At 36.0% G+C, this 15609-nt stretch overlaps 1 protein-coding gene across 15 annotated transcripts; it reads right to left on the bottom strand.

The window, feature by feature from the left end:
* Window positions 1-1423: 1423 nt before the first annotated feature.
* LOC120109604 (uncharacterized) lies at window positions 1424-14495 on the bottom strand. Of its 15 annotated transcripts, XM_089928730.1 has the most exons (7): window positions 13592-13799; window positions 13378-13482; window positions 12777-12837; window positions 11855-11936; window positions 5057-6023; window positions 3733-4454; window positions 1424-1817 (listed from the first exon to the last, which is right to left on the bottom strand). In XM_089928730.1, the coding sequence occupies exons 5-7, from the start codon at window positions 5951-5953 to the stop codon at window positions 1709-1711; spliced, it is 1728 nt and encodes a 575-aa protein (XP_089784856.1). In that variant the 5' UTR covers window positions 5954-6023; window positions 11855-11936; window positions 12777-12837; window positions 13378-13482; window positions 13592-13799; the 3' UTR covers window positions 1424-1708. The 15 variants fall into 15 exon arrangements, with proteins under 15 accessions (XP_089784856.1, XP_088571406.2, XP_089784852.1 ...); XM_088715280.2 differs by lacking the exon at window positions 11855-11936 and having other exon boundaries at window positions 13592-14495; XM_089928726.1 differs by lacking the exon at window positions 12777-12837 and having other exon boundaries at window positions 13592-14256.
* Between the last annotated feature and the right edge of the window lie 1114 nt (window positions 14496-15609).

The following is a 15609-nucleotide window of genomic DNA, read 5'->3' as shown; positions in this document are numbered from 1 at the left end:
AGGAGACCATCTGATGTTTAAGTCAGCATGGTAATCAAAGGACAGGAGAAGATTGTCTTTTAGTTTGTTAGGGCGTTTTTCTTGCTTACCTCCTCTGTCACTCTGTCCCTTCTTTTTGTGTATATCCAATGGAGGAATTTATATATCACCAGAAAATTAGAACATATAGGTCAACCAGAAGTGAGTGGCTTAAGTACGACCCGAACATCAGGTGTGAATGCTTCGCACACAGATAACGTCTTGTCTGTCACATCAGTGAGAACTCGATGATCACTAAATCTCCCAATTAGGATACAACCAACTATGGAAGCTCCTGATATGCAAACTCGACAGTATGATATTGGGTGCACCCAATGGCCACTCCCGATCTACCACATGTTGGCATTGTAGCGTATTTCAATTAGTTGGACCTTTTGGTGAGCTATAAGAAGCATATCAATACTTAATCATGCAGGACTCATTTGGTTCGCAGAAAAGAAGGAAAAAAAGTGTAGTCAACGAGAAAATAACGAGATGTCTCTTGTTGGTTTGAGTTTTCAAAAGAGAGAGATGAGAAAGTTGTATTCTCATAAGAATATGATTAATATATTTCATGAAAAAGTCTTTCCCATGAAAAACATGGAAAAGTTACTTTCCCATGAGGCGAGAATCACTCCATTTTTATTTTTTCCCAAAAAGACCCTTCAGCATTAAAGAATCATTAAAGACCTAATTTTTATTAAGGATATAATAAAAATTACACATAACTTTTTCAAAAAAGTAGATGGTCAACCACACATAAACACTCTGAAAATCTCTCACTTTCCCATGTTTAACCAAACATGCCAAAAGTACATTTTCAGGCATTCTCTTCCTAGAAATCTTCTTCCTAGAAATCATATTTTTAGAAGGAAAAATACTTCCCGCAAACCAAACGAGCCCACAACTTCTCAAACAAATATTTTCTGTAGAGCTCGAATGGTATCCCAATTCCCAGCATTCCATGAAATAGACGTCACCTCCATCACCTCTTTTTTCTTTTTATGATCAAAGAGGGGAGCTGGATGCACCTGAATGCAGAATGATGCATAGCCTGAGAAAAAGAATTTTTTTACTGCTGGGGACATTGGAAGCACCATTTGAAGATTATTCTTGGATTAGACTTCTGGATAGCATTAGAGACTGAACATCTGGAGTGAGAAAATTTGGCCTGGGGAAAAGAAAAGGAATTACAGCAGAACAACTCTGTTAAATGACTGCTGTAACTTTTGAGGATGTACAAGTGATTATGTAGTAGCAAGATAGAAGATACTACCCACAGCTTTATAATTTACAGCTCCTACCAAGACAGAAACATATGTATTATGTATTACGACCATTCCAGTGGATCCCATCCGACTAGACTTAAGACAACCAAACCTTGACAAAGGAAAAGGCCAAGAAAGAAATAAATCTCTTCTATCAAACAACAGAATCATTTCTTTACGAAGAGATGTACATGCAGAACTACTCAAAGATCTTATAGTAAAAACAAGATATTACCCACATCTCTGATTACATGATACAAACCATTATCCCATGCCACAACACTCTGAAACCGCTATAGAACAAATAAAGAAGCAGGATAGAAAAAGGAAAAGGGGAAAAAGAACCTCAAGGGATCTAACATCATGATGCAAAATCACAATGATGTATAATGGAATAAACTGAATAAGGGAATGATGTGGATCTAGAATCTACAGCAAAGAAGTCCCACCCTCCAACCTCGGTGCTTCCTCAAATGACTATGATCTGCTTTTGCCATTTTGACCGGGCTGCTGTTCCACTCTGACTGTAGTCTGTGCATTAACAAAATCCATGACATTAATTACTGGGGCTGTAAAACAGGCAACAAAAAGTAGATCAAGGGAAGATGAACCAGTTTAAGACAGTTAGGATGTGCATGGTAAGATACACATTATATGAATTTGCCGATTTTAATGTGCAGAGATAAGAATTTTCACTGTGAAGGTTATCATGACACAAAAGACCCCACTCCCTTTTTCCTTGCACAAAACTGTTTGAAATTCCATCTCCAAACTCTTTACTTGTAAAAAACGATGTCCATGCACTAGAAGAAAATAGAATGGAATGGAAGACCCACCTAAAGTAAATTACCCAGGTCCATGTACTTGGGATATACCAACCGGAAAATCCAAAACATCTCTCTTAAGGAAAGCAGGGGTATGACCACTAGAGTGTTGCTTAGTTCACACATCCCAGAACAAATATTATCTTGTTTATCTAACCTGTCTGTCTACATTGCAAACCAGGTACAGCAATATTCTAAAGCAGATCAGCGAAGATACCTACCCACAGCATACGTTTGCATATCTGAATTTTTCTAATAAATAACTGAGAAGAATAACATGAAGGGAGAGGTCTCAACCAGCCTATATTCAGTTGGAAGTTATTAAAACCAGTTGCCGCAGTATAATAAGCCAAGACCTTCATGGCCTCCCATGTAGTTCAGACAAAATTGGAAGCTAAATGAAATTCCAAAATAGCGAATTTCAAAATCTTTTCACCGAGTGTTTCCCGACAGATATTCTGATGGATTCACCGATGAAACAGATGTAGAGAGACATGACCCAGCAATTGCAAACTGGAACAACATGCTAGGGTGTCATAGCTTGTATGTGTATGATGGTAAGATAAAAACACTTTGATGTATTCAAGATGATGCTCAAATTGTTAGCAGAACTAAAAACGCAAATTATGGTTAAAAGTATCTTAAGAGAAGGATAAAGCAAATTCCCAAATTAAAAAAGCTTGGTGCTGCCATGTAGCAAAACAAGCATATTAGAACTAAACCCAGTGTAGGGGGTACACATGTAAAGTATTAAGCCATAAATTTGGGGTTGCTTACATCCTATTATGTCATGTTTTCCTATCCAAGGTCAAATCCTCTGATATAGAATGTCTCTGATACACCGCGTGAATCCAAGTATTCATTGGTATCATCAACCTTTAATTAAACCTTCATCCTGAATTCGGATAAAAACACCTGGAGAAATTCTCACTTTCTCCTTTACTTATGCAATTACTAAATAACGTCTTAAATGCTATAGAGACAAAGTGTCCACTGATCTCCCAGTGACTTTGTGTTAGTGAACTTGCAAAGTATATAAACATAAGAAAATGAATAATGGAAAAGGATAGGAATATAAAGAAAACGAGTAACTATATACATGCTAATAAGATGAATGAATTTCCAAATAAATAGTTCACATTTGGTTATTTCCTACCATTAATGGACTGCTACATACACTATATATGTAACAATTACCTTTGTCACCCAGGTTATTGTTTTCCTTGTTCCCATTTCTTTCCTGTAATCTTGCTAGCATGCAACCAGGAAACAAATGCAATCCTTTCTAGTCAGGATCTCTCACAGCTAAATTAGTCAGCAGGAAAATGCATTTGATAAGCCATCCACCTATCTCTCTTGCAAACACCCAGTCATTAACATCTAACAGTTCCCCATTGTTTTCAGCATATAAAAAATTTCACCAGAAGTGCACATATAATAAGAGATTGTCGGTATGACAGGAATGATACAGGTTAAAACTTAATGTGCGAACATACAGGCCAGTCTGGGTCAAACACAAGCATTTATAATTGGATAATATAAATAGTTGCAATTTAAGAATTGCATGTATGTGGTAGTTGGAATGCAAAATTGGAATTGCTCAGAAGGAATGATGTACTTACATGGGAAATGCAAAGGAACGTGTGCTGGTTGTGCTACTATCAGACCGAAGAGAAATGCTACCTGAATATGGTATATGCCCTGATGATGCAATTGGGCCTGACAAGCAAACAGGCTCGGAGAAGTTTAAGTCTCCATGATTATTATGAACAAACAAACTTCGAGCTGAGGCAGTAGCATTATCAGAAAATGCCTCACCAGTTACCGGATCACTTTTAGCCTGTCCATCTTTCTGCCGGTCTATTTTCTGGCTGCTCTCCTCCTGGCCACTTATGGATGCTGCTCCGGAGACTCCACTTTCCAACTCAGCATTAGCAGGATTTCCCATGGTCCCACTGCTTTGGTTGGCCTCTTTGGCATCAGATGGCACAGCTGTATCCGGAGAGCAAACATCTTTTAACAGACCCGGTGATAAATTGTTACTGGGATTTTCCTTGGTTTCCCTGCTTTCCTCAGACTCAGCGACATCAGATGAAGCCGATGTGAAGCAGCCCTCTTGCAATGTATCCTCTGACAAACTTTTAGCAGGACTTTCCTTGACCCCAGTGCTCTTCCCAGACTCTCTGACATCAGATAAAGCAGATGTGGATATCAAGCACCCCTCTTCCACTGTGCCCTGTGATAAACAAATAGTAACATTTTCCTTGGACCCACAGCTGTTGTTGGATTGTCTGGCATCAGATGGCACAGCTGTGGTTATAAAGCACTCCTCTTCCAGTGCACCCTGTGATAAACCAAAGACAAACATTTCATGTTCCTGTCATGAAATATTCCAAATTGACCGATCATGTTCCTGTCACTAGAAGCACATTTCTATGGTCTACATGGATAACTAAACATTTATTATTTGAGAAACCCAGGACAGCAACTGAAAAGCATGAGAAGATTTAACTATTCTGCTAACCTGTAGGAATGTTGACTTAACATTTTCTTCTTCAATTCCTGATTAACAATAAACAGGAGATACTTTGAGTTAAATGCAGGAAATGGAGACATGTTTATTTCCTCTTGAACCTCTAATCTCAAAAGGTAACAAGATTATATCAGGTGTTTAAAGACCCTTATTCTGGTCACAAAGTTGCTATCTCACATGGTCGGTAACCACTCCATGAAAATTCAATATAAATTAGCAGTTTTAAATGAATAATATATCATGGAAATTTCATATTATCTCAAATTATCTAATATGATAGTGGCATGTCATGGAGATCATTTAAAATTTATCATAGAATCTACTTCAGTAACTGACAATTCAGGGACGAAAGACCAAGTTTTATATTTACATATCAGAAGAAATAATTGAAAGTGCTGCTGCACATCGAGTACCTGATTAAATTTTTGACGATCAGCCAGTTGCTCAGTGTTGCAGTCAAAATTGGTAGGCTCCACTTGCTGGGGATCCGTTTCAATCTCTTGCAGAGAGAGGAAGTGCTTAAAACTGATTGTCTCATCAGGTATATCACATAAGAATGGATTAGTTGAACGAAACTCATCTCCAACTTCAGATAAACTCTCAGAAGAATGTTTATGATCATCGCTGCAGTCAATATTGGTTGGCTCCACTTGCTTAGGGTCTATTTCAAACTCATGCAGAGGGAGGTATTGTTTTAGACTGATATTCTCATCAGATATATCACTTAAGAATGGATTAGCTGTATCAAACTTAGCTCCAACTTTGGATAAACTCCCAGAAGCATGTTGCTCCTCTCCATCCTTGTCAACAGAAGTAACATGCTCACGTGATGTAGACTTGAAATCATCTGCAGTGGTTGCAGCAGCATCTGCCATTTCTTTGCTCAGAGCACTATTTCCACTTGCCACGGGATAATTAAAACTAGAAGGAAACAGCTGGCTTGACTCATCATTTTCCACCAAAATCTTTTCAAGGGAACATATCCCTTCATCAACACATATGTCCTTTATATTGTTAAAGGCACCATCTTTATAACAGCCTATCATCTCTGGCAGTTCAATTTCAGTAACAGTTTTCTCAGTGCAAAAAACTGTCTCATTTTCACCCAATTTAATTTCATCAGCAGGAATGTTAAATGGATATTCCATACATTTACCATCATTCATCTGTCCACTAAAGGACTCTTCAGTGCCCACAAAAATTTGCTTTGATGGATCTGAGTATTCACGAGCCTTTTTCTGTATAGATGACATAAGATCATCTTCTCCTTCCCATACCACCTTGTTCTCTACATCCACCATGCTAACCATCACATGATTGTCGATATGTCTAATGATTGGGAGGCAAAATTATATTTAGAACTATGTAGTGGTTCACCATCTGCAAACAAGCATAGATCATAATGCTCAAGGACATTGCAAAGCTTAGATGCAATATCAAGAAAGGTGCAAATTTGTGTGTGATAATCAACTTCTTGCAACATGATATTAAATATTGAGAAGAATGAATTTCAGGTAATATGTAGATCAATGAAATCTTAGAAAAACAATCTTTGATGAAAATCTTTAGTTGTATTTGCTGTTCCTCCTGAACATGATTGAAATGTTTTATTGATACTGGTGTGTAAATGAAAGGAAATCAATCATTCCCATCAGAATGAGACTTGTGAAGACAGCCTGACTTCAGCCTTCAATAAATTGGTGCTGAATTCAATTAAGTCCGGGCAAGAGAAGCATACCATGAAATATAGAATAGCAGTTATCGGGATACCTATGCTATATCCTGCTAGTGTTTATCATAGCATGTTGCTTGAGAAGAGTGAACAATGTGAGGGGAAAAGAGAGGCAGATTAATAGAATAGAAAAGTCAACGGGCTTGGAATTTGGGAGATAAGTTTGGGATTTGAAAGATCATATTAGAGATACATGGATCCCAGGTACCTTCTACTTTCCATGACAGGACCCTTGGGGCCTTTGAGATTTTTTGAAACTTCAAATATTTTTTAAAATATTTCTCATTTCTGGTTGTATTGGAACTCTAAGCAGGGAGATTTAATCATAAACAAGTCCAGCTACATAGAGGTACGTGGGTCACAAATAAAAGATTGGTTACAAAACCTTCTCTCATTATGATAGTAGACAACGATCTGGCTTGTATTTTTTGAAACTTCAAATATTTTTTTAAATATTTCTCATTTCTGGTTGTATTGGAACTCTAAGCAGGGAGATTTAGTCATAAACAAGTCCAGCTACATAGCGGTATGTGGGTCACAAAAAAAGATTGGTTACAAAATCTTCTCTCATTATGATAGTAGACAACGATCTGGCTTGTATCATCTGGCTTGTATCATCAAATTGCAACCGGAACTTGGAACGGGTCTAGGTGAAAGCCAATAACAAAATCATCCAATATATCTATTGAGCAATCTAATAGTTTATCTAATTTTTAACTAACATTTTGCAATTGATACAATAGAAATGGAAAGAAAATGAGGTTTCTGTAATCTAGACCATTAAAACAAAAGACTCAGATATACAATGACTCTATACCGCAACACCTTTGAAATGAACCAGAGAGAGACAAGAATGGTCCACATTACACTATGTTGAACAACCATCTAATATTGATCAACAAGAAAATCCACCTATCATCTCATTTCCAAATGAAAATTCATGAATGAAAATTTGAAATTGAAAAAGAAAATTCACCATTTTCATTTTTTTTTTTTTTGGGAATTGCATTCATCTCTAAGGCCCATAAGCTAAAGAAAAGAGTGTTAGGAGCAGAACCGTAAAAGGGAATAGTTACAAAATTTGTCAAATAAATGGAGAAAGTTTATGTCCTTGCCAGGCTAATTGGTTAAATTTAATACAAGGATTGGGATAAGAACAAAACTATGACACACACAAGATATTTAGAAATTGAAAAGGAGTAATATAAGAGGGGGATGCACCTAAAATAAAATCATTTCAAGTATTGAAATAACTCAACCTGAACCCTCTTCTTAGAACACTTTACAAGGAAAAATGAAGCTCTTACTAACTCATCAAAATCTTCCAAGAGGACTGTCCTAGAAACATCTGAACTAATTTAAGCCAACTCAACACAAGAAAATGCAAGTGTTGAAGTATTGTTACTGGTACATGTACCATACAATATCAAGACAAGGTACTATTGTTGATGGTGGCACTACAAAGGTGACACAACTACCATATGTTGGTGCGATACGGTACCGAGGGGTGTAAAAGTACCAGTTCTCTACCAGTATGGTAAGGTATGCCAAGTATAGTTTGGCACAAGCCAGTACTTTGACTCTTGAGATAACCTAAATTGTACCTGAAACACTAGATAAATAACTAGTACAAAACATCAGGGACTTCTAGCCTCGACTTATGATTTTTACTGTAACAATCATTGCTTAATTATCTAATAGCCGATGTTAAGGCTTTGCCTGGATCCCCTCCTCCCCCCCAAAAGAGAGAGAGAGAGTAGAAACTACAATTCTAGGTTTCACAGAATTATGTTACTATCTTTAGTATTGTTCTATAGTTTTTTGCAAAACAAACAATCCCTATTAAATGTTTTTCCTATTTTTTCATGACAAAAGTTAAATTTTTATTCCTATACTTGCACAGAGTAGTTGAAAAAGAGTTAATAGTATCAGAGTTGTACTCTTTTTAATTTTCATGATATTAAATTGCTCTATGTTAGTATTTCCTCTACAAAAAATTCATTCTGCAACCAAAAAATCCTCTTAAAATAACTCAACTTCGAAATTCCATGTTCCTTCTCACTTGAAAAAATAATTTAGAACATAACTACCAAATAGAACCAAGTTACATCACAACCCATAAACCTCCAATCTTAAAAACTATAGCATATCCGGTTATTACTAAACCAGTACCAATTGCTATCTTGATGCTGTGCAGATCTCAATGATTTTAGGATACTTCATCCTCATGCTACTCTTTAAAATCCTTGGCATTGACTAAACCTTGATGAATGTTCAAATTACATGAAAAATAAAAATATAGTCCTGTTTACAATACCTTACTGTTGCGCCAAGGCTCACCCTCTAAGCCCTAATCCACTCTTTATCATAAATAATATTGAACATATTTGTTGCCAAACTTGCATTAAAAAAAAAGGCTTCTAAGCTGTCACATATATAGAAAAGGTTACTACTGTAACTTTCTAGTATGCAACTCCCAAAATGTTTCTTATACAACAAAGGCACTCATTGAGAAAGTGGATATTGGTTCACTAAGTGCAAACATCTCTCAAAGAATACATAAGATTTTGTTTCTGATTCGATTCTTCTTGTCAATATATTAGTTAATTCTAGCTATCAACTTCACTTGCGCTTGCATTTCCTCTCCCTGAATTAGCTGCACAAAATCCTCAAAAACAAGACTAGCTAATTAAGTTTTACCCATGTTGAGCAGGTAGTTACAAAATTATGTACACTAAAACAATCACATAATCTAATAAAAACTGTCTAAAATTGGCCCCCATGCTCATAAGTCATAAAAAATGTACAAAGATAAATCCTGACTCATCTGATTATAATCATTGTCCTAGCAGATCTTATGCATCAACTAACCACAGATTATCCTTACCTGACTTAGCAACCCAAAAATTAAATAAATAATAAGCAAATGACATACTATATAAAATTGAGTTAGAATCAAACAAATTGCAGATGATGTATGAACAAACTAAGAGTAGAGCAATCTAGACTTCTAAACATGTTGCAAAAGTGGATACTTCCCATATTAGAAAAATATAAATTAAGATCAAACATCATAAATGCTAATGTCCAGCAAAATTACCATGATCCAACTTACAAAGAACTTTCTTATCCTCCACAGATTTCATAAATGACAGCAATAATGAGGCAATTTGAAGACTTCAAATGAGTATGTGCCCAAGAAGTGCTTGTATATGCAGTTATCTTTAAAAACTATAAAGTATTGAAAATCCAATATTAGTGGGTAAATTTGAAGGCAGCCCTACTTAATTGATACTTGTAATGGCCAAAGAATGCAATATTATATAATGCAAATGCCTCTGTATCTGGCTATGTGAGGCCAACACAGGCTTTATCAGCTCACATACCTTGAGCCATGTGTGGAGACCATGGTTTTTCATCTCGGCCGAGATCTCTATTATACTTATATCAAGCACCCCAAAACCCCCATACGATGTATGCAAAAATTCAACCCCTATTATCATGGGGAAGAAAAACCAGTAAATCCTAATATATCCGTTGATATGCTTAATAACTTCCTTTAATAAACAAAATTTAAATCAATGTTTAAGATAGTTGCTAATCTCGGATTTACCATATAGGCCCTCGACCCAAAGATATCAATGATATCTTGAAAACTCTTGGCTGTTTTCAAATTCTTCCACTTTCCATATCAGCAGAGCAAATTGATGTCTTGTTACCAAGATGAATTATACCTTGGCTTTCAAAAATCTTGGTGGTTTGGGTCCTTTACAAAAACAATAGCAACTCCTTAACATGGATGATCACTACCTCCACTCTCCTGACCTCTATAGAAAGTCTTATGTTTGATAGATACATCTCACTTAGTTCACCTTTTATATGAAGGGGAAGCAATACAAGTGCCCCAAATGTAGGGGTGAATTTATTGTTACATACGTAGTAGAAAAGGTTTTTAGTTAGATGGTGATCTAATCTACTAATATATAACAAGAAAGCCTTGAGCCCAGCTTCAGGCATGCCTCATGGTGTCAAGCCTCAAGGCTTCATAGTTCTTAAATATTAAATACTCATCTGCCCCTCTCCCTTTGTTTACCCTCCATTTCTACGGGCTCCTCTCATTCAAAAAAAAAAAAAATCATGCAAGCCCCGACCTTGTCATCATAAAAAAGATAAAAAGGCCCTTACAACTGCATCACACACGCAGAAATATAGTACTATAATATGGAAGGCTTCTCTCTAGCCACAGAAGGCTGGTGTGAAGCCTTCCATGAAATGCTTATGGCTAGGCCCTACACTTAGCCACCAGCCTCTCCCATCATCCCCCATTCACTCATGTTTTGCTTCTTTAAACAGGCACTCCCTTTTTAATAATAAACATCCGCTTTGCTAAACTTGTTATCACCTTTGGCCAAAAGAAATGAAAAACTAAACCAGCCAAACGGCCCAAAATATACATGATTTTGCAATTAACTGAACAGATGAAATGTACTAAAATATGCACATCTTTGAGATTCTGCAGATAAAGAGTAAAAAAGTTCCAAAATTTCACTAAGAAGCATGAGATTATGTATGTTATAACTCCAATGAATAGAACATTTCCTAAAGTAGAGCTCCACAGTTTAAAACCACTGAACATAACAGAAAAGAAAATATATTCATTTCAATGCTGAAAAATGCAGAAACCAATTGCCTAAAACAGATCACAACATATTTCTGCAAATGATAAATTATTGATTTGAAGTCACTAATAATATTTTAATTGCACAAGAATCGGTCTCTCTAAAAACATGATAGAAAAAAAAAGCGCATGTTTGAGAAACACATGAAACACGAGAGTGAGAGACTTAATTGCAAACTTGGAACCAGAAGCAGAATATCGATAATATTGAGTATCGGAGTATAAATGTACCCATGGTGTATATATAACTACAGACAATCAGACATAGTAGAGTTTTTAGTTATTTCCAACAGAAAAGAAAAAGATTTCTAGTTATATACTGGTACTTTCATATCAGATTAATCATTTTAAGAAATCTTTAAAAAAATAATTTTCAAATCTAACATTTGATTCATACTGCATTCTAACATCTATTTTGGAAATAAATGTTTAACTAAATTTACTAAATTATAGCACTGCATGTAAACTAACCTCATCCATGTGCACTGCACACAGACACTCATGCATGCACCGACAAACAAAATCAGATGCGAATTAACTAAAATGAGAATTCCATTCCATAGACAAAGCAAGCAGGCTGAATCTGAAAGAGAAAGAGGGTAGCTAAGTTATAACTAAGACAATGACAATTCTGTTCTGTAGACTAAGCAATGAAATAAATAATGAAAGATCCAATTTTAAAATCTGCATCCAAATATCTATGTTATTAATTATTCTAACATAATTCACACAGTCAGCACAAAATAAAAATCTAAACATGTGCAGCAGAAGGAAACATAATTAGCAGTTTAGCACAGTAACTATTTCATGCTTTTAGTTTGATCAATGCATAGCCAGTGTTTATAACACCCTACTCAGGCAACTTGAAACTCAATCATGCTTCCTGCCAATAAATTATCAATGTCAACAAGTCAAAAATATAGAATGAATTTAACTGAATGCATTTGATGGCAGTTATCTAATACATAAGTTCACATTGCCAGCACAAGGTGATTTTGTTCAAGATAATGGAAGGCACTCAGAAGAACCTAAAGTGATGAAATGCATGATATAAAATTTATAATGTTTATTGTATTAATAATCTCATTTTACAGCTGCAATATTATTTTATTCTTGTTATAACTAGATAACTCTTGCACTTGAGACAAAATGACTATTAAATGGCGTAGGAAGCTAAGCTTAAAAATGGAGGAAAATAGCTAAAAAGGCAAAAACTGTCGCTAGCAGCTGGGCGCAAGATAATGCCAGATAGGGAAGAAATAACCAGTAGCTGAATTCAAGCAAAAGCAAAGTTAGCACCCTTCACAGTGGAACTAGATAGCAAACGGCATATTTCTCAATAACTGATAAATAAGATATTAATAAGCAGTGGAAGAAGTCCATGACAGCATATAGGAAGCTTAAGAAGAAGATAATAAGAAACCTAAGAACCATCTTCCCATGCCAAATATTTTGGAACACTTGTTGTACCACAGAGGACATCAACAGAGCAGTACCCTATCTTTCTGGAGCCACAATAAACCATATGTGCAATGGGAGCGCATTTCAAAGGATATCATGTTTTGTGCACAGTATACAAGGACAGCTGAACTAAATGCACCAACTTGCAGCCAAAAAAGTTGCAATGAATCAGAGCAGTACTGTAGTAAAAATCAGAAAGGGACATGACACAGATAACAAAACCAATTTGATGAAAGGCCAACAACCCATATGAACCATGTACCTGCAACTAGAAGCATTCCAGCTTGCAAAAACAGGGTGTCAGTCACCAACTGTAAGGCACTCTGTTCCAAAACAATCTACTATGGTTGAATGAAGGTCTCAGAACCAAAACAATCAGACATCATAGAAGATATGTTTAGACATCTAAGATCAAAAACTGGACCTACAAGAACCTGCCTCCTCTTCAGCAACAAAATTTTCCGAATACAGCTCGATACCAACCCAGGATTTTGTGGCTCGTTGAAATTTGAATTTCTCAGTCACAATAGAGATCTTAAAAAAAAAAAAAAAAAAGGCTAAAGAACTAAAAAGCTCAGAGACTATTCCCTTTTTCTTTTCTTTTTCTTTTCCTCCCTGGGGACTTTTGATTCGGTTAGATTCTTTACAACAAGGATAGAATCCAATCGGGTGCTCCCTCCTCCTACCTCAAAGAAACAAAGACACTTTGTAACCCAAAGTCCCAAAAGCCACTAAGATCTCAACCCATATCCCACCACCTCAAATCCCCTAAAAGGTAATTTTTTTAGAGGAAAAAAAAAAACAGAAAGAGACAAAAGCTGAAGAAAAACCAAAACATCACCAGATCGTATCAAAGGACTTACCCCCACGAAACTCTCCATCTCCCCAAAGCCAAAAAAACTCATTTGCCTCCATTTGAAGACAAGATCAGAAGCAGCAGAAGCAGCAGCAGTAGAAGAAGCTATCAGCTAAAAGAATTCCAACAAAACAATAAAAAAAAGTATTCTCACATGCTTATATATAACATATTATATACAAACCATTGCTTAAAAAAAAGATAAGCCCAGAAATCGAGACCTTGGATCCCTTAAAGCCGAAGGCAAAAAAGGCCGCTATCTTTCTCAATTTTTTTTTTAATAGCTAGGGTTTTAAGAGGTGGAATAGAAGAGAGAGAAGGTTTGAGAGGAGATGGTGGTGAAGGGGTGGGATTAATTTAATATGAGAAGATATGAATCTTTGAAGGAAGCGAGGCGAGACGGTGGGCACTGCCACAACAATAAAGTCCAATGAGAGAAGGCATTTAATACACGGTTCTAACTTTTTATTAAGTTGCTATCTCTCTCTCTCTCTCTCTCTCTCTTTCCCTCTTTCACTCTCCGTCTCTGCTCCCCAGCGCTACCAAAACAGACGGCAGGTTCGTGGCATGAAATACCGCGGCAGGGGACCAATTTAATACGGCGAGCGGCCTCCCCCATTAGAGTCGCCGGCGACGGAGCCTTGCCGTTACCGCCGACAGCCGCCGGCGAGCCTCGTGCTCTAGGATTAGGGTTTGGGAATAATAGGGGCCCTAATGATGATATCTTTCTTGAAGTTTGGGATAAGAGAGGATCGATAGATGGAATGGAGGAAGAGGAAGCCCTGTTCCCGGCAAGGATCCAGTAACGGTTTCCACCTCGATGGCACAAATTTAAAAAAAAAATTAGTTTTTGGGGGAAAAAATCGAGCTAGAAGCGATTTCCGGCGAGATTTAACTGTGCATGCAGATACAAATAAGAAAATTCATTTGTCGTGAAAAAGTATCGGAACTTTTTGATGACTTTTCAGCTCAAAGATCAAAATTCATGCGGTCACGAATATTTTAACCTAAGATAGAGATGAAAATAACATTATTTAAATAAAAAATACTATAGGCTATGCTCGAGAGAGTATTTAAATCTTTTTTTCTTTTTTTTTTTGTTGATAGTGTGCGATCTACGGTACCAGAATGAATTGTTTCTATTGTACTAATAGGTTAAAATATATAATAAAATATCTAAATAAAAATTTATTCTAGTTATTATGACATGTTGATTGAAAGTATCATTTTAACTAATTTATTTTTTTATTTATAAATTAAAGATCATCAAAATATATGGATTCAATTTTTATATACTTTACGGTATGAATCTTGAATTTAAATAAATTATTATTTATTTGAGATAGATTTTTTTTGGTACATTGTTACTCACACCAGTCCTGCATGCACGTAGCCATCTGTGTAAAAATAAAATAAAATAAAATAAAATAAAGAGTAGACAACACAGTGACAAAGAACATCGCCTTCAATCTAATATATCATATCACACTTATCTACCAACTTTAAAATCAAATCTAATTCAACTCCATTAAAAGTTAGAGGCTTACCACCAAGGTGATAGCACGGTGGGAAAGGAGCTTTGATTCTATCGGAGTAGTCTAAGTTCGAAATACGTGGGTGTCTATTAAATATGAGGATCGGATACTCTCTGTTTAGTTTTTTCGGTGGAGTCACTATCTGGTTTATCGGTATGAGTAAAATTTGTTTATCTGTATCGAATATTCTTCAGCAGAGAGAAAGTATTGCTACGTGGATTAGGTGCTTCTCACCCTCTTCTTGTTTTTTAGCAAAATAAAAAAAGAAAAAATATCTAACAGCTTTTCTAGCTCTACTCCCCAAACATGACCATAGAATTGTGAAGCTGCCCACTTCCTGTGAACTGAGCAGATCTTTAAATAACCTGTTTAGGTCGAATTAAATTCCTTTGATACTTAATAAAAAACAAATTATTAGAATGCTTAAAACATTAAAAAATGTAAAAAAAGTCTTTGTGATGGAGTGGATGCTTGAATATAACGGACAAAAATTGGTAGTAGTCAATCTGCTGTGGTATCTAATTTCTTAAATTAATTACATCACTAGAATTTGAATTTTGTAGTAATTTTTTAAAATTTTTATTAGGATCGGGTTGGGGACTCAGGAATCAGTCAACCGCCCTTGGGTAATGCCGTTACGGATGGTCGTGGACCAGCGGAGCGCTCAATTGCGACGAGAGAAAATGTCAGAAAAAGCATGGATT

Source organism: Phoenix dactylifera, chromosome 2 (assembly GCF_051530095.1).
Source record: "Phoenix dactylifera cultivar Ajwa chromosome 2, Ajwa_hap1_PhDact_Kaust_v1.1, whole genome shotgun sequence".
NCBI lineage: Eukaryota > Viridiplantae > Streptophyta > Magnoliopsida > Arecales > Arecaceae > Phoenix > Phoenix dactylifera.
This window is presented reverse-complemented; position numbering and strand designations above follow the sequence as displayed.